The sequence below is a fragment of the Peromyscus maniculatus genome, chromosome 1, assembly GCF_049852395.1.
Source record: "Peromyscus maniculatus bairdii isolate BWxNUB_F1_BW_parent chromosome 1, HU_Pman_BW_mat_3.1, whole genome shotgun sequence".
Classification (NCBI taxonomy): domain Eukaryota; kingdom Metazoa; phylum Chordata; class Mammalia; order Rodentia; family Cricetidae; genus Peromyscus; species Peromyscus maniculatus.
In genome coordinates, this window is record NC_134852.1 from 131,163,369 (window position 1) to 131,190,456 (window position 27,088).

A 27,088-nucleotide genomic window follows, 5' to 3' on the forward strand; every position below is an offset into this window, starting at 1 on the left:
AACAATATACAATTCAATTTTAGTACTCAGCACTTTGTAATTACCCACTCATTTCGTGGTTGCCAGTTGGATCCACCTCCACACTAGACTGAAAGCTTGAGGGATGTGAATTGCTATGCTTGTTTTGAGTTCTAGCTTTCTAGTCCAGGGCCTTGCATGTTGATGTGCTCAGCAAATATTACTGAGTATGTGGAAGTTTCCTTTCTTTGTACTTCTGCTAACATTGCTGACATAAACTGAGGTAGGTATGAGATTGTCATTTAGGGGAGGGGCTATGCCAATTCAGAATGTTCTTGAAGTAGGTGGAGCAACATGCCTGCTACAGAGGCAAAAGGATGAGCCGGGTGGGAAGAGTTACATAAACCAGAGAGGCAGGAGACTTTTCCTGAAGAGACAAGCATCTCTGAGAAGTGGATAACTTGATTTTGCTGCCTGAATTTGTGATTTTATTCGAATGCTTCATGGTTTTGAATTTTGTATTCCTTATCCTCTGCTCACATCTCCATTGCCTCAGGATAAAATCTCATAAGGTTAGGCATTGCAATATTTTGCTCATGGTCATGAAAAAATATGGGACAGAAGCAGTGTAAGGAAGGGATGGTTTATTCTGAGTCATGGTTTCAGTCCATCATGGCAGAAAAGGTGTGTGGCGTAAGCATGAGGCAGTGACTGGTTGTTCACATTGTGACTGACCAGGACGCAGAGAGCTTAACCTAAATCAGGGTTGGGCTGTAAGCTTCAGAGGACAGGCTCTATGTCTACTTCTGCCAGCCAGGCCCCATCCCTCAGAGGTTTCCTACTCATCATCCCCACCAACACCTACCACAAACAGCATCATCAACCAGAGAACAAGCGTTCAAAACACTAGCATTACTGTGAGAACTTTCCAGACATGGTAGTTAAACTAGCATTCTGGGTCTTAAGAAAATACTTTATAGAGAGACATAAATCATGTTAGGATAAGCACAATTATGAGAGTGTTGTTTTATAGTTGATAGGGATTTCAGATCATCTGATTATCATAGGTGAATTATAAAATTGGTCAGCTGTATGTGAAGAAAGGGCTGCTGAGAAAAGGATGATTCATCCAAGCTAAAAAGAATAGCAGAGAGGCTGGAGAGATGGCCCAATGGTTAAGAGTTCTTGCTGCTCTTCCAGAGGACCTGGGTTCAATTCCCAGCACCCATGTTTGGCAGCTCACATCTGCTTATAACTCCAGCTCTCAGGGATCTGGTGTCCTTTTCTGGCCTCTGAAGGCACCCATACAGAGGTGACAAACACAGACACATAAATAAAAATATTTTAAAAAAAAAGAATAGCAGAGCAAGTTCTTATGTGTTGAAGTGCTATAATAAGCCTTTCGTACTTGGAGGAGATAGACATGGAGAGGTCAAGTGATCAAGGTCAAGTGGTAAAGGTCAGATTACACAAGCAAGAAGACACAGCTAGACGTCCACACCGTGGTGTCTCAGATGCAGTTGCTAAGGTGATGCATCTCCCAGGTGAGCAGTCCTGGGAGGTCTCCAGTGAAGTGTACTGCATGATTTCATGTCTTTAGGCTGATATTTTGTTTTAAATTAAATTTTATGTGTATGTGTATGGGTGTTTTGCCTGTATGCATGTGTGTGCACCATGTCTGCCTGGTGCTGGCTGAGGTCAGAAGATGGTGTCAGATCTCCTGGAAATGGGAGTTGCAGATGGTTGTGAGCCACCATGTAGGTGCTGGGAATCAAACCCATGTCCTCTGGAAGAGCAGCAAATGCTCTTAACCACTGAGCCCAGGCTGCTATTTAAAACAAAAACAAAAACAAAAAAATAACCTGTTTTCAGTCTGACCTTAACTTTGAATTTATCTGAGATCAGAATGATTCTAATTGCAAATGACTAAAACAACAACAACAACAAAAACAAAACCCAAAAACAAACAAAAAAACCTGTAACACTTCCTACTACTAATAAGGTTGGATACCATATTAGTCATTACCCCATTCTTATGATAGGAGAATTGAGGAAGTTAATAGAGAAAAAAGTTTGTTGTAATCTCTGCACACTTAGTTTGTTGTTTTGTGGTAAGTGCACCAAGATGGGGAGTGTAGAGAGTAAAATTGCTCACCAATGACAGCCAGGGAGAGAGGTTGGAGAAGGTGAGAGAAAGGGAGGGAAGGAGGTGGGGAGGGAGGGAGTGAGAAAGAGAAGAAGAGGAGAGAAATGCACACACACACACACACACACACACACACACACACACACACACACTCACACTCACATACAAGCACATACTACTGCCCTAACTTCCTTCTAGGCCTGTTTCCAAAAGGTTCTACCACCTCCCAGTAGCACCACAGGCTGGTGACAGATGCTTTAGCACATGGACCTCAGGGAGATATTTAATATCTGAACTATAGCCAGGCAGTGTGGTAACACATGCCTTTAATTCCAGCACTCAGGATCAGAAGCAGGCAGATTTCAGAGTTTGAGGCCAGCCTGGTCTACAGAGTGGGTTCTAGGACAGCCAGGGCTACACAGAGAAACCCTGTCTCAAAACAATGACAACAAAATTTGGGCCAAACATACCTTTCCCTGAAGGTGTGCCAAATATTATTAAGAAGCTTAAAAACATTTGTCTATGGGCTGCAGAGATGGCTCTGTGGATAAAGTGACTTTTGCACAAGATGAGGACCTGAATTCAGTTTCCCAGCATTGATGGTATGGTAGTAAATGTATGTAACCCTACTGTGTGTGTGTTGGGGGGCAGGCAGTGGCAATATGGCAGATCACTGGAGCTTGCTTGTCAGCCTGGTCTATCTAACTCATATGTGCTGGGTTCAGTGATAGACCCTGTCTCAAAAAAATAAGATGGAGAATGATAGGGGAAGATACCAGACATCAACCTCTGGCTTCCACACGCACACACAAAAATCTGAGAAAACATTCAATTACAAGAGTCTTTTTAGATCATTAGCTCCACACGGGGCTACAGTGGTTTTTCTGTCTTCTGTAGATCCAAGTCTCTTTCTCTGTCTTTTCTGTGGTTTTTCTTCACATTATACTTTGAAATTAAAAAGCAAATATGAGGCTAGGTGTGGTGATGCTTGTGATCCCTGTGTTTGTGAGGCATAGGTAGGATGATTGTGAGTTCAAAGACAGCTTAGCAAATATAGCAAGAATTGATAAAAAGGAGAGGAGGGCTAGAGAGAGGAGGGGAAAGGGAGGGGGGAGGTAAGGGAAGAAGAATTGGAGGAAGGGAACTATTACTTAAGAAACAAGCCCCAGCCACAATTTCTGGTGATAGAACAGAAACCCAGGCTAGACACCCAAGGTGAGCAAGCACAAGATAGCAGGTATGTGACTCTTGAATATCACTGATTACATTTCAAAGAATTAATGTGCCTCTTCCTATCCCCATCACAGATAACGGAGGTGTTAATGTCCAGTAGTGACATCCTAGTAAGGGGGCTGTACCAGAAGGCGATCTGAACTTCTGCTTAGTATATTTACCCTTGTAGCTTTCCTTCCTCCTGATTTGTAATTCAAGAGACTAAGAGGACAGACGGCAAGGCTTCTTGTATGGATAAAACAACCAGGAGCTGGGATACCACCTTCTATGAAAAGGTTTGCTATCGAATTTGCTTTTCATTTAAATATACTGTGCTTTGCTTCTCCCTGTGCTTCCTAAATGTAAATAACACCTACACGAGCAAATAGTTTGAATGTGAGGGTAGTTTATTTTTTCCAGGTGAGCTGCTCAGGCATAAAGCAAAATTTGCTAGGTTTCTCCTAGCTGCCAGTTGACCCCAAATTCTGCAGATCCTATCAGATGTATCCTTGCTTCTTGTTTTTATGATACATTTTGAGGTCTTAGAGCTGTGATTAGGCAAGCTTAATCTGTTAGAACATGGTTTTCTGTATCCTTTGTCTTCAGAAATGAAGTATGCCTGCCAGTTTATGCACTCCTGTTGCTTGTATCTCCCCTTTACTTAAAAAAAGATGAAGACTCTTGTTTTGGTATAGAAGAGCTTTATTGGAATTCAAAGAGGTGGTGTAATACAGTCATTTGCATTCACTACTATAGTTCCTTTTAAGTATGTTGGACCAGGACTACTAGAAGATTGAGCTAAATATAGTAAAGTATAGTCTTTCAGTTTTACACTCAACAGGGAGATGTCAGGGAATATACTAGAATGAGAGAATACAACGTATACTCTCATATTTAGCCTTGAATTATTGTTGTTATATTCTATGCACACTAGGTAACAAAATACTCTTATTAAGGAAAGGTGGCAAGTAGAGATTCTTTAGCACCTAACGTTTGTGGGTAAGAAATGATTTATTTCCCATCTGTGGGTCACTATTCCATAAATGAAAATCTCTTTAGTGTAATATGAAATTAATGAAAATACGAATTGGTTTTAAACTAAAATTAATGTACAGAATCTCCGGCGCTGTGGAATGAAAAGCATATTCCAACACCTAGGAAGGTGTTAGTAGCAGGCCTAGGAAATAATGGCACTCTCTAGTTGTAGCTGAGTAGCAGCAGGAAGCTGAGACACAGGAACTCATGACCCTTCAGTTTGGAAACATTGTTAGGTTTCTTCCTGCTATAAATGATGGAAGAAACATCTGGCTAACTCTCCCAGACCTGAGCTCACTTTTAAGAGCGACGGGTACAACTTCTGTCAGCTCAAGGAAACCTGACAGTCAGGGGCTAACTTGTGGCCTTTGTCGTTAAACGGGGTGTTATATTCCATCACGTTTCCTTGGGTGCTACAGGAGCATTAGCTTCCAACAAAGGCATAGCTTTGACCCAAGAGAGCTTCGCGAAAGGAAACATGTGACGGCAGCCCCTCAGCTTGAGAATGCTGGGGCCAGGAGTGGGAGTGGGATCCTTTCCTCCTAGATTCTCTGCTTTACAGCTACTGGGTGGCTTTTGGAGTTGGGAGTCAGGCTCTCCGGCCCCAGATGGAAATTATTAGCAAGACAGTCAAGACCGTAACAAGAAGGGCAGCGCCGGTCTTTGGATAGACCTGAGTCTTGAGTGTCTGGACTTGGGAAAGAAATGGATAAATTAATTCCCTTCTTCCAGGAATCAATCTGAACCATAGGTCAAATTCCCGCCAGGGTGTGGTCGGGGGGCCCACAGGCAGGCAAGCCCGGAAGTCCTGCAGGCCCCACCTCGGAGTGCCGAGACCCCCAGTCACCCCTTTTCGGAAGTCTCCCCAGATCTTCCGCCATTATGCGCCCAAGCGGCCGCCACGGGGAACGTGCGGAAAGGGAGTCTTTCTCCCGCCTCCCCGGCCGGCCCGCCTCCGCTCATTGGGTAGAGAGAACGCTCCTCCTGCGTTTGTACGTGCTCCGGGTGGAAACCGGAGCTGGAGGCGTTGGCGTTCCGGACCGGGAAGGGCCGCGGGGGACTCGAGAAGGCCGCGCGCCCGCCGCTCCTCCCACCCCCCGCCTCGGCCCCGAAGGGGGCTGCACGGGCGACTTGGCGGCGATGGCTCGAGCTCGGGCGGCGACGGCGGTGGCCGGAGGCGGCGGCTCCTCCTCCTCCTCCTGGGCCTGGGCCCGGCGGTGATCCGAGCTGGCGGCCGCGGCCCCCCGATGAGACTGTTGGCGGGCTGGCTGTGCCTGAGCCTGGCGTCCGTGTGGCTGGCGCGGAGGATGTGGACGCTGCGGAGCCCGCTCTCCCGCTCCCTGTACGTGAACATGACGAGCGGCCCGGGCGGGCCAGCGGCGGCCGCGGGCGGCGGGAAGGACACGCACCAGGTACTGGGCCGCAGCCCTGCGGAGCGGGGGCGTGGCGCTCGGCCTTCCCGCGCTCGGCCGGGCCATTGTGCGGGGCGGCGCGCGCGGGCCTCGGCCCTGGCCTCTCACAAACTTTTCCCGGCCCGGGCGCTGGCCCCGCGGCGCCTTTTGTTCGGCGGCGCGGGGGCAGGGGACGGCCTCCGCTGCCCCGGTCCCCAGGCCCCAGAATGGGCGCCCCGGAACCCCGCATTGTTCCCAGGCCCCCGGCGGCGTCCGCGCCCGGCCTCCGGATCCCTGCAACTTTGGGGTGGGTCACCCACCTGGCACCGGGGCCCGAGCAGAAAACAGCCCCCACCATCACCCGGGCCAACCTTCCTCTCCCCCCCCCCCGAGGCACAAAACCGAAAGCCGGTCCCTCTTTTTGTCTAGCCGAATCTCTGAACATACAAAGGGTTATAAAGAAATTTAACCAGGCCTCGTGAACCATTCGGCTGACATTTTCCCGGAGCACTTAAAAAAATGTGTTTGACAGGTCTGGGCTCCCAGCCTAGGAACCCTCCTCCCCTTCTGCCTAAGAGACGTGTCCTTTAAACTTGGGTTTAGTTAGCTGACCAGAAAGGTTGGGATGGGGAGGATGATGCAAGCTTTAAAGGGAGAGGTTTTGAAAGTCAGAACTGTGCAGCTGTGAATTCTTGTTGTAGTTAATGGATCGTGAGCCATGGGATTCAACCGGTTGGATGGGCTTTTCATTAGCTGTTTGTACCACTTAAAGAAGTATGCATGGGTCAGCTGTTGAATTAAGAGGGAGGTATTTCATATTGGACCGTAAGTAGTTTGAGGTTAACCTTGCAGTCACTGAAGCGAGGCCTTTGAATTTAGACAAACTTTGGGCTTCTAAAAGCCAGAGGGTTAGTACATCTTGCTTTTACAGAGAGAAGTAAGGAATTATTTATTCCTCATGTCATTTTGGACTTCACGTTTTCATGTATAAAAGTAACATTAAGTTTTTATTTACCGATTATTGGGATGCTTTTTTTTTTTAAATGATGTTGGGATGGAACTGAGATCCCGGAACCTGTTCTGTTGATGGATACTCAGACCCTTTTTTCTATTTTGGAAGGAATCCTAGATTTATATTAAAAAACAAACAAACAAAAAACACCCTAGTGACTTTTAGATGACCACTCGTGGTGTTTTTAAGAGTGTATATAAACTTAGTATACAGTCTTAAATTATATAACCATATTTATCTCCATGGACTATTTTATGCTAGCTCAGTGTCATAGAAGTACTACACTTTTAGTTGTACAGGTATCAGAATGCCTCATGTCTATGTGGAACAAGGAATTGGAAATGCCGTTTTGAACAAGAAAAAAAAAAGATTATTCCCTTTGATGAAGAATTATGGCTGAGTCTCCCAGTTGTTGGTAACACTTGTGAATACTGCAGTGACATGATTTAAGTGCTCATAAAAATTGTGCTTATGGAATGGCTCAGTAGTTAAGAGAATGTGCTGTTCAGTTCCCAGTACCCATGTCAGAGAGCCCACAGCTCTTGTAACTCCAGCTCCAGGGGGATTGGCCTTGAGCGCATGTGCATACACACACACACACACACACACACTCACACACACACACACACACACACACACACTAATTAAAAAAATCTTTTAAAAAATTGTACTTATTTTAAAAACTGAAAATTGGTTTCTGTAGAGCCCTGAAGAGCGATAGCAATGGACACCGTCTCTGTGTTTTTAGCAGAGAGCATTTCCTAATTGCATACATTAATTTATTTCTGTGGTGCTGAGGAGCAAACCCAGGACCTGTACATGCGAGGCAGCCACTCTACCACTGAGCCACATGCGTAGTCCTTGTTTACTTATGGATGTAATTAGCTCTGGCTGTCCTACTACTCCTGTGTAATCCAGGCTGGCTTTGAACTCAAAGCAGTCTTTCTGCCTCAGCTTCCAGAATGCTGGTATGACAGGTGTTCAGCATCATGTCTGGCTTGCCCTTAGGTTTTTTTTTTTTTTTTTTTTTTTGGTTTTTCGAGACAGGGTTTTTCTGTGTAGCTTTGCGCCTTTCCTGGAACTCACTTGGTAGCCCAGGCTGGCCTCGAACTCACAGGGATCCGCCTGCCTCTGCCTCCCGAGTGCTGGGATTAAAGGCGTGCGCCACCACCGCCCGGCCGCCCTTAGGTTTTTGTTTTTTGTTTGTTTGTTTGCTTTTCAGGTGTGTGTGTGTGTGTGTGTGTGTGTGTGTGTGTGCCACCGCTGCCTGGCCTCTCAGTGTTTTGAAACAGGGTCTGTGTAGTTCAGGATGGCCTCAGATTCACAATCCTCCTACCTTGGCTTCCTGAGTACTGGGATTATTGTAATTATTGTCAGACATTATTTTTGAGGTGAATACATTTGTGTTATGAAAAGAAATGTCTGTGAGTGAGGATGAAAATGACCAGTGTGTGTGCCTATAAGCTGCCATGAACTAACTGAGTGAGAGGCTGTCCTTTCTGCATCCCAGCGGAGCACATAGTTTCTTTCTTTTATATTCTAGAGTCCTGGTTTGATGCATCACTTGGTTGCTTGTGAAGTAACTTTAATGGTTTCCCCCCTTCAAATTAATAGTTTTATAGAGGTTTTCTGGTGTTCATTTGGGTGTGTGGGTTCCATGGCCAGTCGCATCTGGTTCTTTTGGAGTTGCATGAAAGAGGAGTTATGGGCTAAACCATACTTAGCACAGGTTTTCTTGGTGGTGTTTTATGAAGGATTTATGATGCAGGGTTCTTTGGTTAAAAGAGAGATCTGGAGTCAAGTTTACTCATTAAAAATTGCTGCTTAGTTGTTAGCGCCTGGAGATGCAAGGCTCCGCTGGGCTTAGCTGAAACCGAAGTCCTTGTTTCAGCACACTAGCTTCCGAACTGGACTAGGCTATACTTTGGCAAGAAGCAAGGACTTCTTTTGGAGAAGGGACATGACCAGCAAGCCAAGCTGGTCTCATTGACTTGAGTAACCTGTGAAATAAGACTAGTCTCATGTTTTTAAATGGTTATCAATGGGGTTGTAAAAGACTATTTTATAACATGAGAATTTTGCATATGAAATTCAAATGACAGAGTCTTCAAATCAAGTTGTTGAAACAGAGCCACCACATTGGTTCAGCTATGGCCTGTGACTATGTTGGGGGAAAGAAGTAATCCCCACCCAATGGTATTTTCTCTGGCCTTTTAAAAATATATATCTTCAAAAGTCTGTTTTCCCCCCTCAGTTCCTGGCTTTGTTAGCCAACAGTATGGGATTCTCAATCACAGGATGGGAGGATGGACTCACTGGGGGAGAAATAGAGAGTACTAAGAACTAGATGTCACTCATCGTCAGTAAACTCAACGGAGAAAGAAGACAAAAATCTTTGGATGTAGTCTTTTTAGCGCATTCTACCTAGTGCTTAAAGTTTACAGAACTATTATGGAGCTATTGAAACTTGAAAAGCTCCTCAAGGCCCCAATAACTAGATTCTTGGTAATAACAGTCATCCACAGCCTCTCAATTGATGGATTGAAAGGTTGCTATAAAGCTTGTTGGTTCCAAACCATGGCAGTTTCTCTAGGTGAAAAACATCTATTTGTTTTTCACATATAACATTTAATGTCTGGAATTACTTAGAAGTCACTTAAAATTACAAGTTACATATAAGCCTGGTTCTTACTATTATTTTTTACCTTCTTATACAAGCTCAGAACTGCTATGCCAGCCTCTACAATAGAGTCAAGATAGAATTGGAATATATATTTCCAACGGAGGGGGCCAGATACTTGAGTGTCACAGCCAGAGTCAGATGTGCTAAAGGACAGATTGGGTTTCCTGTCCCTTTATTCCTCATTCACCTTGTGGAGGTTGGCAGAAGTCAGGCATGAGTTAACCATGCTTCGTGGTGTCAGCCAGCTAGCCGACAGACCGTGATGGATTGGTGTCTCTGCTCTGCCTTTCAGTCTGGAAGCCTTTGCAGCCGAATACTAAAGACTCCGGAGAAGGTTTCTGTCCTCTTTGCACCCTGTGCAAAAGCGCTGAACAAGTGCTTGCCTCAGTCTCATGGACACTAAGTTCACTTCCTTCCCTGAATATGCCACGGGTCATTATGTCCCTTTTGAAAGTGCCTAGAGGACCTCGTAACCTCTATCAAAGAGTCTGTTGTTTGACCCATCAGAAGTTTTGTTAAAATCTTAGGATTATAAAACAGTAATCAGGAGAGAGTATTTGAAATGAGGACTGCCAGTTATGTATTTATTATGTCAAAGCTAAAGCAACTTGGTCTGATCTGTATAGATGGCTCTCCACTATGAATGTGAGGGCACCTTTCATTGTGAACATTGCAATTGGCCCTGGAATGTAAGGTTGATGCTGCTGGATGCTCTACAGAAAACCTGCAGATAGAAACTGATGCAAGGACATAGCTTTACTTACAAGTTTTGGCCAGTACTGGGGAGAGGGAAATTCTCAGTCAGTCTTGGCCTTGCCAGGTGTTACAATTTATGGAAAAGATGCACCAAAATATGCATGTGTATATTTAATTATGGGCCTAAATGACCAGAATTGGGTACTAAGTCTTTTTCCTGGTCCATGGGCCAGGGCTTTTAGGGCTATCTTTCTTCACTCACTGCTGATATATCTTGGAGGACTCCTGATTCCTAGGGCCCCATTACACATCTCAAGTAAAGAGATAACTGCGTTGTTACAAATGTTTAGGAAAATGGTGAGTAGTTTGTGAATTTCCTCCTGAGCTCTTCTAGAGCCTGCTAGTTGTGAAATTCCCAGACTGATTGCATTGCATTGGGAACGGAATTTCTGAGTCCTTAACTTGAAAGATTGTAGTTCATGGGCTTTTTCTGACCACCTCTCTAATTGGAAAGACTGTTTATTCATTAAATTCATGGGTCCCATTTCTTTTGAGAATGATTTGGGTGCCCAGACCGCTATTGTGGCCTTTCCTTGAACTGTTTTTTTTCCCGTCCCCTATCAGCCAGCCTTTTCCATCTGACATATGAAGGCTTTTATTGTGTACCTGGTTCTGTTAAGTAAGTTGTGTTTATAATTCTTATAACAGCCCTTCTTCATAGGTGGTGATACTCCCACTTTACAGATTCAAGAGACTCCTGAGAGACCAGAGTCAGTTGTTAGGTAAAGTTGGGCTTTAAATCCAGCTTTGCTTCAGTAAAAGGCCCAAGCATTTCCTATTACTTCACGTGGCTCCTTCTAGGAAACCACGTGTTCTCTGAAGGCTGTGTGAAATGGGCTTGCCTTCTTAGTAGGAAACTGCATCCGCTCTAGTGGGCCTTTGTGGAGGCACTATATATAGGTGAAGATTATGGAGTGTGTGACAGTGGTAGGACTGCTCAGTTTGACCTGCTTTGGGGATGGAGTGTGGGGTGCAGTAGGCTCCTTACCCTCGGTGTCTGATACCAAGCAGTTCTTCAATTTCTCATGGCTCACTGGGTGCCCAAGAACATGGGCGGAAGTCACAGATCTTAGGGTCTAGTTCCACCAGACTGCCACTTACTTCAGAGGCCAGCTGCAAGTTCCAGGTCCCCAGGCTGCCATCTCCTTTCCTCACCTTGGCTGTATGTTCACAGGTTCCTGCAACCCCATCCCCGTGGGTTTCATAATTTGCTGTAATGATTCCCAGATTTAGACATAATGGATTGAATCATTGGCCATAGATGGCCAACCTCAGTCTAGCATTGTTTCTGTTCTTGGGGGATGTAGGATAGGCCCAAAAGTTCCAGCTGTCTAGTCATAACTTTTCCTCCTTCCCATATTAGGAATCATCTTATTTATGAACAAAAGACATTCTTTTTAATTTTTTTTTTTTTTTTTTTTGGTTTTTCGAGACAGGGTTTCTCTGTGTAGCTTTGCGCCTTTCCTGGAACTCACTTGGTAGCCCAGGCTGGCCTTGAACTCACAAAGATCTGCCTGGCTCTGCCTCCTGAGTGCTGGGATTAAAGGCGTGCGCCACCACCGCCCGGCTCTTTTTAATTTTTTAAAGACGTATTTTATTTTATGTGTATGAGTGTCTTGCCTGCATGCATGTCTGGGTACCATGTACATGGCTAGTTCCCAAGGAGACCAGAAGAGAGTATTGGATTCAGCTACAGAATGCTGTGAGCTACCTTGTGGGTTCTGGGAATCGAGCTGTGGTTCTCTGGAAGAGCAGTAAGTGCTCTTAACCACTGAGCCATCTCTCCAGTCCCCAAAAGACATTCTTATCATCATGAAGGTTTCCCATCAGTTTCAGGAGCTCTGTACTAGGAATATAGGGGAAAAGACCAAATACTTATTTTTATTATGTCACACTATTTAAGTAAATAAGCTGTTTTATAATTTTCAAGTTCTGTTGGTGTGCTCAATTCTGTTGTATTTTACAAGAAAAAACTGTTCATTGTATAGCATGTGTTTGATTGGTGGAAATTCCAGAAAATAATTTTAGGGAGACTTTTTTAACTGTGTCTGTCAGCCTTGACAATCAGCTGTAGTTCCATAGAAGAACTACATTTTTTTCACTCTACAGGTGACTCGTCAACCAAGATGATAAACATATTGAGAAACGTTCCCGTGCTTTATTTTGTGTGTGTGCGCGAGTGTGTGTGTATGGTGTATGCATTCAGGTGTGCAGGAGCATAGTTGTGGAGGCTAGAGGAGGACATTGGGTATAGTTCTCTATCTGCCTTATTCTCTCGAAACAGACGGGGTCTCTCACTGAACCTCAAGCTAATGGTTTTGACTAGGCTGCCTGGCTTTTTATGTGTGTGCTTGGGATTTCAACTCAGGGTCTTATGTTGGCACAGCAATTGCTCTTACCCACTGAGCCATCTCTCCAGTCCATGAAGAAGACAGTATGACCTCATGTGCCATTATTTTGATTTAGTAATATTGTCAGAAACACCACCATGCTATTGTCACCCACCCAATTTGGCTCTTTATTATTTGTCTAGTTATCACTGTCCTTGCAGTCTTGTGCAAGTAATGACAATATTGCTAGTTACTCTAGTTTTACAAAGGTGTTTAATTATTACAACCTACTGCATTTGGCATCGGTGGGTTGGTTGGATTTCAAAGTTTACTTGATCAATAAGGGGGGTGATAATGAAATGCCTTTTTAGACATTGTGGTCTCAACATTGAGCAGTTGAGCCCTGTGTAGAGCTGGTGTATAGCCTTTTCACTGTGAAATTTAGTAAGTGTAGTATTTTGTTCTTGCCCAATGTACCTTTGTCTCTGTAGCCTTTGAGGAGCATGCATTTAAAGAACTTGACCTGCTGGAAAGTGCTGGTGAGTCTTTAGACAGCCACCCAGGGCTGTGAGCTCTGTCGAGCTTTCATTTAACCCTGGTTGTTTGGAGAGCAGGGGACCACCAACTGCATGCAGTAACTTCTCCCTGATTGTTTCTTGTTGGCTTCTGAGCAAGGTTTGCTTATTGAGGGCTCTGCAGGATTGGAACCCAGATCATAGTCTCATTGCTACTTGTTCCTTTTGGTTTGTTCAGATTACGTTTTCCCTTCTGGAATTCAAGTTCCTGAGACCAATGAGTCCTTCCTGTAATCAGTAGCATCTTAGACTACAGTTAATCCAGATAGTTAGGAAACACTGCTGGCTAAATCCAGTTCTCATATAGGTTCTCAAGCAGTGGCAGGTGCTCCCTGGGGACATTCTGTACATTAGGGTGGTGCTTCTAGCATCTGATGTGTAAAGGGAGTCTGTAACAAAGGGTTACCAGGCCCAAGTGTCAGTGCCAAGATTGAGAAATGCTGGCCGATAGGAATACACTGCCCAGACTGGATTATTATTTTCTTCAAACTTGTCTAGACCAGCTTCATTGGAGAATAGCCTTGTTTATTTTCAAGCAATACTGGAGAGATTGAAGCAAGGCCTCTCTCTCTCTCTCTTTTTTAAGATTTTATTTATTATGCATACAGTGTTCTGCCTGCATACCAGAAGAGGGCACCAGATCTCATTACAGATGGTTGTGAGCCACCATGTGGTTGCTGGGAATTGAACTCAGGACCTCTGGAAGAACATCCAGTGCTCTTAACCACTGAGCCATCTCTCCAGCCCTGGAAGGGCTCTTTTTAAATGATGCTCTTGGCATACAGTCACATGAATAGGATCTAGAGCCAGCTAAGGTTTCTAGAACTCTAGACTTCCTATCTGTTCAAAAGATCAGAGGTTTAACCCACATGAAGTGAACTCATGCTTGGGAGGCCTAGGTAGGACAGTTGCCTCTAGTCTGAGCTACATAGTGAGCTCCAGACCAGCCTGTACTACAGGGTAAGACCCTGTTCAAAAAACAAAACGAAAGTCATGTGGTGTAAGTGCAGCATAAAGATTTGCCAGGTGCTTGGCACCTGTGGGTGCCCAGTGTCTGTCTTCCATGTTTGCTTGTGTGTGATAATGCAGTTTTGTGGTAGGTAGGTAGGGTTAAGTAAGGTCTTGTAGAAACCCTGGAGTGTGAGCAACTGACAACCCAGTGACAGAATGTCTCTGTGGTTTTCTTTGTTTCCTCTGTGAGTTTATTAAAGATGCCAGATTCTACCTATTTAGACTTCCTGTGAGTCTTAGCAGTAATTGTTTTGAGAGACATTTATCTCTGTCTGCCTAACTTTGAAGTCAGCTGTTGTCCCAGTCTTTATGAATCGTTTGGTCTGTGAGGATAGATGCTAAACATACAATTGTGTATAGTCACTATTCAGCTGGCATACATGTTGCCAAGGAGACACATGGGATGTATGAGAGGATTAGTACAGGGAACTCTAAGCTACTCCAGAAGTTCAGGGAAACCGAGGAAATGCTTAAGCTGGGCTGCACTAACTACAGGGAGCACAGCGGGCAGAAACAAATGTTGTGTGGTGTAGCCATGGGAAAGGACCTTTAGAAGAGAGTACAGAACACTAACAGGGAGCCCAGCATCATGGTAGTACATGCTGTCAAGTGAGGCTGTGGACAAGAAAGAACAAGAATCTTGTAAGACCTTGGAAACAGTGGTGAGCACTTTGACCATTATTAGTGTTATATATTATTACATTTTACATGCTAAGAAGTTTGCTAGGGGCTGGGCAGTGGTGATACACGGCTTTAATCCCAGCACTGGGGAGGCAGAGCCAGGCGGATCTCTGTGAGTTCAAGACCAGGCAGGTCTACAGAGCAAGAACCAGGACAGGCACCAAAACTACACTGAGAAACCCTGTGTGGAAAAAAACAAAACAAAACAAAACAAAAACCCAACAACAACAATAACAAAAAAAGAAGTTTGCTAGGTCGTATGTGTTTCCAAAGTGCTTAATTTCGATAGGATCAAACTGCCCACCTTTATGTAGGTGTGTTTGCTGGGAAAGTAGTATTAAATATATGTATTCATGTTTGTGAGTGTAAGTGGCACTCAGAAAACCTTGGATGTCATTCCTCAGATGCTGTCCACTTTGTTCTCTTTGAGATGGTCTATCACTGGCCAGATATACAGGGCAATGCTAACTGAGCAGCATGCCTTAGGACTTTGTCTCCATCTTCCCAGCACTGGATTATAAATTTAACACCACATGCCTGGCTTCTTCATTTATATGACTTCTGGGTGTTGAACTCAGGTCCTCATGTTCGCAAGGCAAGCTCCTTACTAACTGAGGTATCTCCACAGTCCCCATAAAAAATTTAAAATGTATAATTTAACAGTTTTTAGTATTTTCAGAGTTGTACAACCATCACTAATACCTAATTTTGAAAATTTTTGCTACCTCCAAAAGAAACCTTATGCCCATAAATAAGCCAGTTCCTAATGTCTCTTTGCCCAAGGCTTGGGCCACAGAATCTGTTTTTTTGTCTCTGGATTTCTGTATCATGGCAGAACTATCAGTATGTGACCTCTTGTGACTGGCTTGTTTTCCTTAGTGTGTTGTCAAGGCTCATCCTCAGGAGCACGAGCCTGCACATTATTCTTTCTGTGGTTAGATACTGTTCCCTTGTGTGCATCCACTGCACTTTTACCCATCAGTTGATGGACAGTTGAGTTGTTTCTGCTCTATGGTAATGATGATCAGTGCTGTTTGGACTGGAGGTTTGTATCACATAACTTGCCAGGAGGGACATGGAAACCTTCACAGAGAAGAGCTTTACTCCTTTTTATTCTGCAGCATATTTCATTTACTAAGAACCTTCTGTCACTTTCTGTTGCTGTGAAGAAGGCTCCACCACCAAGGCAACTCTTAGGAAAGAAAATATTCAGTTGAGGACTTGCTTCCAGCTTCAGAGGTTTTTGGGTTCTGGGTATTGAACTCAGGTCCTCATGTTCACAAGGCAAGCATCTAATCAACTGATTAGATCATCTAATCTCCACAGTCCCCACAGAAAATTTAAAATGTATAATTTAACAGTTTCTAGTATTTTCCATGTAATCCATTATTATTGTGGCAGGCAGGCGCTTGAGCAGTAGCTGAGAACTACATCTTGATCTGCAGGCCGAGAGAGGGACTCTGGACTTGGCACGGGCTTTTAAAACCTCAGAGCCCACCTGTAGTGACACACTTCCTCCTTTAAAATAGTACCGCTCTCTGGTGACTAAGCATTCAAGTATATGAGCCCATGGGGGCCGTTCTTATTCAAACAGCATAGATTCTTTTGTAAGAAAACTTCTGTGGCAGTCAAGGTTCAACCACATGTGTTAGTATTTATGAATGGAGAAACATGCTATTAAAATTTAAGATTTTTTTCATGGTGCTTGAAAGCAATAATACCAGTTAATGATGTCATTTCTTGCTTACTTCCATGGTTATTCTTGTTCATTTACAAATGGATGCCAAGCAGTTCTTAGCTCCTGGTTTTCAGTTGGATGACTTCTTGCCCACATTGAGTGCTCCTGATTGCCTGTTAGCAAGGTGCTGGGTTTCAACTTGATTAGTCATTTCAGAGTAAAAAATAAAGTCAGAGTAACTCAGAGTTTAGGGTTCAGAATGTGCACAAGGTCATGAGTATAATAAAAATGGTTTATGAGCTGTACTGGGGCACAGCTTCAGGCTCAGTAAGTTTTAAGGATTAGTAAATGATTAAGCAAGAACATTTCCAGTCCAAGGAGAGAAGTGTAGGCTGTGAATTTAAGCCATTTTATAGCTTGTCACTATAGGGCAGAGACAACAAGGAGTTTTAGGTAAAGTCCAGGCAGTTTTGGTAACAGTGTTTAAATAGCAAGTTAATACTCTTGACAGAGTAGTCAAGAATGAGAAAGTTGGGAGTGTATAGGGTGTATAAAGGATGAATCAGTGACATTTACTGTGACCTTTTGAATGTTTTTACTGGCTTACATTTGGTTTCTTTTAATGTTAGTGTCAGGAAGACTGATTGTACTCAGCATTTAGTAAGTGTAGGATGACTGTAAAATTGCTCCATTAATTGTGCAGGAAGTTATGGGATACTTAGTGCTGGTAAGTGGTCAGATTTGTCAAGGTTAAGCAAGTCACTTTTGGCTAGTAGACTCCTTATTTGGAAGAATTAGTAGTTTCCTAATAAATAATGCACTAAAGCCGGGCGGTGGTGGCGCACGCCTTTAATCCCAGCACTCGGGAGGCAGAGCCAGGCGGATCTCTGTGAGTTCGAGGCCAGCCTGGTCTCCAAAGCGAGTTCCAGGAAAGGCGCAAAGCTACACCGAGAAACCCTGTCTCGAAAAAACCAAAAAAAAAAAAAAAAAAAAAACAAACCTAGAAAACAGTTTGGCCAAGATGAAAAAAAAAAAAAAATTTAGCCGGGCGGTGGTGGCGCACGCCTTTAATCCCAGCACTCGGGAGGCAGAGCCAGGTGGATCTCTGTGAGTTCGAGGCCAGCCTGGGCTACCAAGTGAGCTCCAGGAAAGGCGCAAAGCTACACAGAGAAACCCTGTCTCGAAAAACCAAAAAAAAAAAAAAAAAAAAAAAAAAAAAAATGCACTAAAAGTAGCCGTCTCTGCAGTCTTCCCACTGGGATAAGGACTTGTGGGTATCTGTATTAGAAGACTCACTGTTGCTGCTTCCACAGGTATCTACTGGGTGCTTTGTGCTGTACTGACTTGACTTCAGTGTTTTTATTTAATCCTCATAGTACCTACCAAGGTGGACACTGGTGGCATCACACTTGTCTCCTAAGGAAAGAGTCACTTGTCAGAGCTCACAAAGGACTTACAGAGCTAGGACTGCTTGTGGGTCTGACACTGAAGGCCGTGCAATCTACTTTATCACCTTTCTGCTACACCAACTCTAGGGAGATGGGAAATGTTTGTTTTGGAAGGCTAGCTAAATAAGCAAAAATATTTTTATTTTATGCATATGGGTGTTTTGCCTGCACGTATATACATGCACCACGTGCATGCTGTGCCTGAGGAGGCCAGAAGAAGGCATTCGAGTCCCTAAAACTAGAGTTGCAGATGGTTGTGAGTTGCCATGTGGGTGTTGGAAAACTGAATCTGGGTCCTTTGCAAGGTCAGACAGTGCTTTTAACCACTGAGCTATGTACCTAGCCCTTGAAGGTTAACTTTATCTGTGGTTGTAGAATCTTGTTTTCAAAATGATTTTCTGGCTGGACCCTGTTCCTAGAGATCTTTTCTTAGTGTGCATCACTTGGTCTCCTTGTCTGCAGAGTGAGCTCAAGGAACTTCTTCACCTTTCTTGAGCTCTTAAGGGTTGCTGGCAGACACACTGCTAAAGCACACCCCAAGATATCCAAAGGTCTCTTTTCCTAATTCTCTGAAAAAGACAGGCAACCTGATCCGTTTTCCAGAGTACTGATTTTTGCTCACTTTGCTGCTAATTTGGTTGGCAGATTTGAGGTACATCTCTGGATTATATGATGTTTCACTTAAACACAATGATGCTAGCCTTTATCCTTGTGATGCTGAGTCAATCTCAGCCAAGAAGGGTCTTCTGACTTAAGTGTGTTGTGACTGAAGCCCTGGGTCAGGGTTTCTAAGACCTGGGCTGATGATCTGGTTCTGCCGCCTCCTGTGCTCCATGACCTGAAAACGCCTCTCCCCTTCCTCTCCACCTCGCGGGCTGGGTGATGAGAATGGAGTGAGAGGTCAGACCTGAAGAATTCTGTACTTTGTGGGGCGTGTGGGCAGAGAAGATGATTGATGATTGCCCTCAGAGCTGTGAGATTATATTTGAAGATCTTAGATTAGATTTTAGGCTTCTGGTTTTTGTTGTTAGATTTCTTAGGTGTTACATCAACTATGTTTAATCTTCCTTTTTTTCTTCCCCTAGTGGTATGTGTGCAACAGAGAGAAGTTATGTGAATCACTTCAGTCTGTCTTTGTTCAGAGTTATCTTGATCAAGGAACACAGATCTTCTTAAACAACAGCATTGAGAAATCTGGCTGGCTATTTATCCAACTCTATCATTCTTTTGTATCATCTGTTTTTAGCCTGTTTATGTCTAGAACATCTATCAACGGGTAAGTGAATATTAGAATCCCCACCCCTGTTATTCTTTGGCTTAAAAAAGGAAAGGGGAAGTTACCTTGTTCTAGATACTACCTTAGCCACAACATTCCTGCTTGTTAAAATCCTTGACAGAAGGCTCGCTAAGGGGCCTTGTGTACCTAGATTTTTAAAATTCATTATAACTGTGCAACTAGCTTTATTAGCTTGTATTTCTGTGGTGGGAGACTTCATTCAATGTATTTCCTGCTCTCATGTACATAGGAACCACCAGGAGATGGTGTTAAAAGGTAGGTTATCAGTTGGTTGGTCCCAAGAGTCTGTGTTTTGAGACAAGTGTTTCTCTGTGTAACAGCCCTAGTTGTCCTGGAACTCGATTTGTAGACCAGACTGGCATCCAACTCATAGAGATCCGCCTGCCTCTGACCCCACCCCCCACCCGCCCCCAAGTGCTGGGATTAAAGGCCATGTGTCACCACACCTGGCTGAGGATCTGCATTTTTAACAAACTTCTGGTGTCAGGCTGCTAACTGTGGGATTTGGAGTAGCAAAGACTTTGAGACCAAGCCCTCAAGTGGAGGAGGCTCTTATGCTGAAGAGGAAGGTCTCTGCCTTAAGCCCACATTCCACAGGCAAGTCTTTGGAAGGGATCTGATTATTCAACCCAACAGTAGGCAGCAGTGTGTTTGAAGGATCTGGCATTTATCCTTAAGTAAAGTCTAGGCTCACCAGGAAGTTTGGTTCCTTCATATATAGCTACAGAAAAGACTTCATAAATATCATTTATCACTTCTTAGTTAAATTTTAAACACACCCAAGGCCCAACAATGGAGAAAGGCAAATTCTGGCAGTCAGTCATGGTGCCTAACAGGCCTCACTGTGCCCGGTTTTTTCTTTTCCCATGAGGTTTGGATTAAGTTTCTGCTGAACGTCTGGATCCTCAGTCTGTCCTTAGGTTCTCAGATGTGTTTTCAGGCACCACAAGCCACGTCCCAGGCTCTGACTTTTTTTTCTCTCTTGTTGAGGTGAGCTTGGTGTCTGTTTGCTGAAGCAAACACTTGTGATTTTGTACTGGGAGTGGAGTTTATCCAACCTGGTCTGATGTTCCTAAAATTGGTTAAACCGATTTTTCTGCTCTATGCCATTCATTCTTCCTTTGGAAATCATGTGTGTCACCCTTGCAGAGATTTTATTTTTAAATTTTTTATATTTCAAGACAGGGTTTCTCTGTAGCTCTGGCTGTCCTGGAACTCACTCTGTAGACCAGGCTGGCCTCAAATTTAGAGATCTGCCTGCCTCTGCCTCCCAAGTGCTGGGATTAAAGGTGTGTGCCACTGCACAGAGATTCTTTATGGGTGTTCTCTATATCTTTGAAAGTGATAAAAGATGGGAGTCTTTTCTTTAAAAAGTGCTTATAGGGGGCTGGAGAGATGGTTCAGAGGTTAAGAGCATTGGCTGCTCTTCCAGAGGTCCTGAGTTCAATCCCCAGTAGCCACATGTGGCTCACAACCATCTGTAATGATATCTGGTGCCCTCTTCTGGTGTGCAGGCAAAATATGCAGACAGAACACTGTATGCATAATAAATAAATAAATAGATTTTTAAAAAAAAAAGTGCTTACAGGGGCTGGAGAGATGGCTCAGTATTTAAGAGCTCTTCCAGAGGATCTGGGTTCAATTCCAAGCACCTACAGGGCAGCTATCTGTCTATAGCTCCAGTTCCAGAGGATCTGATACCCTCACACAGACATGCACGCAGGTAAAACACCAACACACATAAAATAAATAAATAAACAAACAAGTAAATAAATAAATAAACAATTTTTGAAAAAGTGCTTGCATCAGCTCATTATTTCTGGAAGTTTCAAACTAAATTACTTCCTTTTCCCTCTACCTGTGGGAACTCACTTGAAATTCCTTACTGTAGAATTTGGTAGTTTGATCAAAAAGGCAATATAATTAGTAAATACTATTGCCTTCCTTTATCTGTAACTCTTCTGCCTCTACCCTTTAGTTTTTATGAAGCCTTTATAGGTTGCCCAGATTGGCCTCAAGCTCCTGTGCTCCTGAGCTCAGTGATATGTCCCTTTTGCATATTGTACTGTCTGCCTTGCTCATTCTGCAGTTATTATTATATTTTTTATTGCGGGTATATTGTGTGTATGCATGTGAATGTGCATGTGCCAGGGCATACCAGTTTGAAGGTAGTGGACAAATTGTGGGAATTGATTCTCTCCCACAGTGTGTGGGTTGAGTTTTCCTGTCCTGGCAGTGCTCCCAAATAACCACACAGGAACTTAATATTAATTGTAAATGTTTGGCTGATAGCTCAGGCTTATTACTAACTAACTTTTACAACTTAAATTAACCCATTTCTATTAATCTATGTATTGTTACATGGCTCGTGGCCTTACCTGTCCTCCAGCGTGTCTTGCCTCCTCTGAGTTTCCTGGTGACCCCACTGACTCTACCCTTCCTCATCCTATCATACTCAGTTTGGCTTTCTCTCCTAACTTTATCCTGTTCAGCTATTGGCCAGTCAGGTTGTTTATTAAACCAATCATAGTGACATATATTCACACAGTGTACAGAAGGATTCTTCTATAGCACGTGTGGGCCTGGGGGTTAAACTTAGGTAGTCAGGTTTGACACCTTTACCTACTGATCCATCTTACTGTGCTCCCCTCCCTGCCTTCCCCATTAAACTTAGTGCCTCTGCCTTTCTTCCCTTTTGCCCTGTCTCCTCTTCTCCACTCAGAACCCACTGGTGTTTTTCACCATGTAGTGGTACTCTTTACGATAGAAATAACTACATAGTTAGGGTGAAACCTTCTTGAACCAAGATTTATCAAACTTCTTCATGGTAGAAAGAAGGCCAAGTAAAGAGAGAGTTGTTTGGTTTTGTTTTTGAATAGAGTTCTGCTAAGTGTCTCTGGCTGGTCTTGAACTTGTCGTGGCAACCTTCTTGCCTCTAACTCCTGATTGCTGGGATAACAGATATGTGCCACTACACCCAGTTTAAAAGAATACCTTTTCTTTTTTTAAAAATTGGTGGTACTGGGGATTTTACTGCCTCATACAATTGAGACAAGGATTCTTTATTTACCACTAAGCTATATCCCTTGAGAGATTGATAGCTCTTCTCAGTCTTTCTTTCTTTCTTTCTTTCTTTCTTTCTTTCTTTCTTTCTTTCTTTCTTTCTTTCTTTCTTTCTTTCTTTCTTTCTTTCTTCACTCACTCACTCACTCTCACTCACTCACTCACTCACTCACACGTTAATTAATAGTTAATTTTGAATTTTCAAGACAGGGTTTCTTTGTGTAGCTCTAGCTGTCCTGGAACTTACTCTGTAGACCAGGCTGGCCTTGAACTCACAGAGATCTGCCTGCCTTTGCCTCCTAAGTGCTGGGATCAAAGGTGTATATCAGCACCACTGCCCAGCTTCTTTTCAGTTTATAAGGAAGAGACACACCTCCTCTGTAGACTTGAGTCTAGAGAGACTTGGCTAGAGAACCTGGGATGATTATGAAGGACTAGAAATAGAAACAGTGGCCAGCATTCTTTCTCCACAGTGTTTCCCAGAAGACTTGACATCATGCTAGGCCAGTGTCTCCATATGTACTTGGATGATTCTGTTGTGCTGGCTAAACATTGTAGGAAGTTTAGCTTTTCAGGGCAGCATTGGATGACTTTTTTTGTTTGTTTGTTTTTCGAGACAGGGTTTTTCTGTGTAGCTTTGGCACCTTTCCTGGAACTCACTCTGTAGCCCAGGCTGGCCTCGAACTCACTGAGATCCACCTGCCTCTGCCTCTGCCTCCCGAGTGCTGGGATTAAAGGCGTGCGCCACCACCTCCTGGCTGGTTGACTCTTTTTGATACTGTCTTTTTTTCTGGAGCCCCCATTGCTCATGTTCTTTGCAGATAGGGTAGTATTTCCCTCATTTCTTTTTGGTGTCTTTAAATGTAGACTTTAGTGTGTTAATTTTGTGAGCTCTGACCTCAGATGACCCCTAGCCCTATAATTTTATAATATCATGCCAGGCTTCTTCACATCCCAGGGAGATGGCTTGGGAAACATGATTTATAGCTGGGAAAATTTTAGGCAAAGTATTTTGTGACTTATTTTGGTTCTGTGGCAAGAAGTGTCAGCATCAGGCTTCCTGGAGCCCTTCTGCTTGACTGGATCCTGTGTGGATTTTGTACAGCCATTTCAGCAAGTTCAGTCCCTTTCTCACAAGTGCTTGTTTTTCTTCTAGCAGTGGAAACAGTGGGGATTAGTTATGTCTCTTATGAGAACGGCTTTCTTTGTAAAAAGTTCTCCCAACATGCTTAGCGGTCCCTGGGGTCTTCTTGGCTCCTACTCCTCAGTCTTTCTGCATTTGTGTGAGGCACAAGATTTACTGTAAATATATTATTAAATTTTGTTAAACTCTCTTATGGTCTTCATGGCAAAAGAAGAGAAGGAACTTATCGCATCAACTCCATGCTTTTTACTACTGGTTTTGATGCTGGTCTTACTACAAGCACCGTGTTGCCTACATTTTCACAGTCATTGAACAGTCAGCCTATTCTACATTCTGAGTATTTCCAGAAAGGGACAGAATCGTGCAGCTTTCTCTGCTTCTGGTAGCAGTGGTTTTCCAGGATCTGAGGAGGAGCTGCATCAAGTTTCTTCAGGTTGGAGAGAACATCTTCAGAGTGGGCAGCTGGTAGCTGCAGTTCTTGGCCCGCTGCAGTGAGAATAGCTCCTTAGATTTTGTGCTGTCTGAGTTTCACCTCACTTGAAGAAAAGGTTGTTTTGTTTATAGGAAGTTGGAGAATTCCTGCCCCAGACAAACCAGGGTTTAGGAGCAAGAAGGGAGCACACCTTGGAGGCTTGCTTGAGCTGCACCTGCTTGTCTGAGGGCCCCTTCGGTCTCCATTTCACCTCGGTCAGTCTCTTTTTATTTTATCTTTCCAGTCAGTACTATCAGTCTGAAGGTTTTTGTAGGACCTTTAATAAATTATAGGTCTCAGCTAACTGTAAAACAACCTGTCTGAATATGGACCCACTTCCTTAATGCCAGTTGGCTGATCTTGCAAGGGTTGTTCTTTTCATTTTAAAATGTTTTAAATTTATTTTCAGTGTATCTTAAAACTCTTTTATACAAAGCTGTTCTTTTCCTATCATCCACTGTTGAGTCTGTCTTCCTAAGAGGCATGTTTGACTCCTCTGCCTAGTACTCTGGTCTGACTCGGCTAGCCTGGCATCTCTGCCATTCCCTCCACCTTTTCTTCCTATTTTGACTTCGGTTCTCACTTGCATTGTTTAATTTCTTCTTTACTTCTCCTTCCCTTCCCTCTTACTATCCCCATGTATTTTGGAGTATCATTTGCAACTAAAAAAGAATCATGATTACATGATATATTAGTGAATTTGCCTTTTAGCCATAAAAGATAAGCTGTATTTTAAACATACATTTCATAAAGTCAGAAATTTTTGGTGCTGCTTGCTCTGTGTGTAGGTAGAAATATTAATATGTGTATACTTTAACTCTTATCCTTTGTCCCCAGGTTGCTAGGAAGAGGCTCCATGTTTGTGTTTTCACCAGATCAATTTCAGAGGCTGCTTAAAATTAATCCAGACTGGAAAACTCATAGACTTCTTGACTTAGGTGCTGGAGATGGAGAAGTCACAAAAATCATGAGCCCTCATTTTGAAGAAATTTATGCCACTGAGCTTTCTGAAACGATGATCTGGCAGCTGCAGAAGAAGAAATACAGGTACCAGTTGTAGAGGTGTGCTGGGGGTACTGGGTCTATCTTGGTTTTAGATGGATTTCTTTAAAGTATGTGTATGTATGTTTACAGTTCTATGTGTGTGTGGCATTGGGGATTGAATGCGGGGTCTTGTGCTTGCTAGGCCAGCACTCTACCTTTGCACATATCCCAGTGATAAGAATCAGGAACAGTTTTCCATGGTTAAGAATTAAACACAAATCAGTGAGAAACCAGAGAAAAGGAATTTTCCATGGCAGCCTTTTTCTGAAGCAGAGGACTTGGCATCACAAGGAAAATAACATGAGTGAGAGCTTGGAACAGGTGGTCAGATGTGAGGGCCTGTCCTCTAGGTAGGATCTGGCATGTCCAGATGTTTTGTATGCTTTTTAAAAAAAAATTGGTAAAATATATATACTATAGGATATACCATTTTAATCATTTTTAAGTTTATCATTAGGTCAGTGGTAGTGGTTCATTTGTATCATCCATCCTCACAATTTTTCCAGCTCCCCTAATGACACTTTCAAATAGTCATTTCTGATTCTTCCTTCTTTCCAGCCCATAATCACCTTTCTCCTTTGTATGAATTTGACTATTCTGTGTGCCTTATTTTAGGAATCAGAGGAAGACTCATGAAAGCCCTTTGACTGGCTTGTTTCATTTAGCATACTGTTTTGGTGGTTCATCTATGTTGTAGCTTGTACTTCAGTTTTCTTAGGGCTGAATAACACTATTGTACAGTTACTCCACACTGTCTATTTTATGGACGTTTGGGTTGCTTCTAACATTTGTCTTGTTACTTTTTGTTGCTGTGCTAAGATACGGTGACCAAGGCAACTTACACAAGAAAGAGTTTATTGGGCTAACAGGTTCATAGGGTGAGTCTGTGGCCATTATGGTGGGCATGACACTGGAGCAGTAGCTGAGAGCTTACCTGTTGAGACAACTACTATGGCGCAGACAGAGAGATAACTGGGACTAGCATGAGCTTTTAAGAAACCTCAAATTCCACCCCCAGTGACACCACCCTAAACAAGACCACACCTAGCCCTTCCTGAACAGTTTACCAGCTGGGGACCAAGTATCCAAATCTATGAGCCTATTGAGGCCGTTCTCATTCAAGCCTCCAGCCATTGTGAGTAATGCGTGAGTGAGTAATATAAGTGCCTGTTTAAGCCCCTGCTCTCATTTTTAGGTATATGCCTAAAAGTGGACTTGCTAGATCGTATGTTAAGTCTATGGTTTTTAATTTTTTTAAAAAAATGTATTTTATGTGTATAAAGTTTTGACTACATGTATGTCTGTGTACCATGTGCATGCCTGGTACCCACAGAGGCCAGAAGAGGGTGTTGGGATTCCCTAGAACTGGAGTTACAGATGATTGTGAGCCATCCTGTGGGTACTTGGAATCAAACCCAGGTACTCCACAAAAGCACCAAGTGCTCCAGACTGCTGAGCCATCTCTCCAGCCCCCTAAGTCTATGTGTAAAGTTTTGAGCATTCATTGTACCTTCTCCGTAGCACCTACACCAGTTACATCCCCACTAACCAATTTCTTTACATCCCTGACAGTAGTTGGACCTCAGCCCCTACCCAAACAGCTGTCTGTAAAGTGTCAAGTTCAGTTTGCAGACTGCCTGGTGCTTGAGAGACTTAGGAAGCGTATTTATTAGGTATGGAGTCTGTGGGTTCAGAGACTTCTCTGTATTGACTGCTTACACAGTGTAGCGGTGGCACCTGCCTCCGGGATATTTGGAAGCCTTGGACAGAAATTACGTCCTCACTCACTTTCCTGTCACGATTTTACTTAGACTAACCCTAGTTATAGCATCTTTGCAACTTTGGTGGAGCAGGACCAGATTGAACATTTGGAAAACATGGAAAGTTTTAGACTAGAAAAGGGGCAAACCAAGGGTGGTGGTGGAAGGAAAAATTGTACAGATTTCATGAGACTTGAAATGGAAGGAAGAGGAGTGTCGTTTGTGCTGTGGTCAGGCACAGCTGGGTCCTAGAAGTTGAGTCATGGATAGGAACTCAACCCTTCTCACAGCAGTGTTAAAAAGCTGGATGTTATATTTGAAGGATCTCCCATAGACGTGAGTTTGAATGACTACATAGCCTTCCTTGGTTTCATCCTCAAGTTTGTGCCCTG

General features: G+C 43.5%; 1 protein-coding gene across 4 annotated transcripts in view; it reads left to right on the plus strand.

Moving 5' to 3' along the window:
* Positions 1-3,180: 3,180 nt before the first annotated feature.
* The window catches only part of Mettl9 (methyltransferase 9, His-X-His N1(pi)-histidine), a 47,407-nt gene continuing 23,499 nt past the window's right edge, over positions 3,181-27,088 (plus strand). The window contains exons 1-4 of one of the 4 annotated variants that reach the window (XM_042282949.2): positions 3,181-3,319; positions 3,412-3,612; positions 19,002-19,192; positions 24,730-24,939. In XM_042282949.2, the coding sequence (XP_042138883.1) occupies positions 3,568-3,612; positions 19,002-19,192; positions 24,730-24,939 (446 nt within the window). In that variant the 5' untranslated portion in view covers positions 3,181-3,319; positions 3,412-3,567. Of the gene's footprint in view, positions 3,320-3,411; positions 3,613-5,393; positions 5,764-19,001; positions 19,193-24,729; positions 24,940-27,088 lie in introns of those variants that run through there. The other 3 variants (XM_076551642.1, XM_006980331.4, XM_006980332.4) reach the window with 3 other exon arrangements.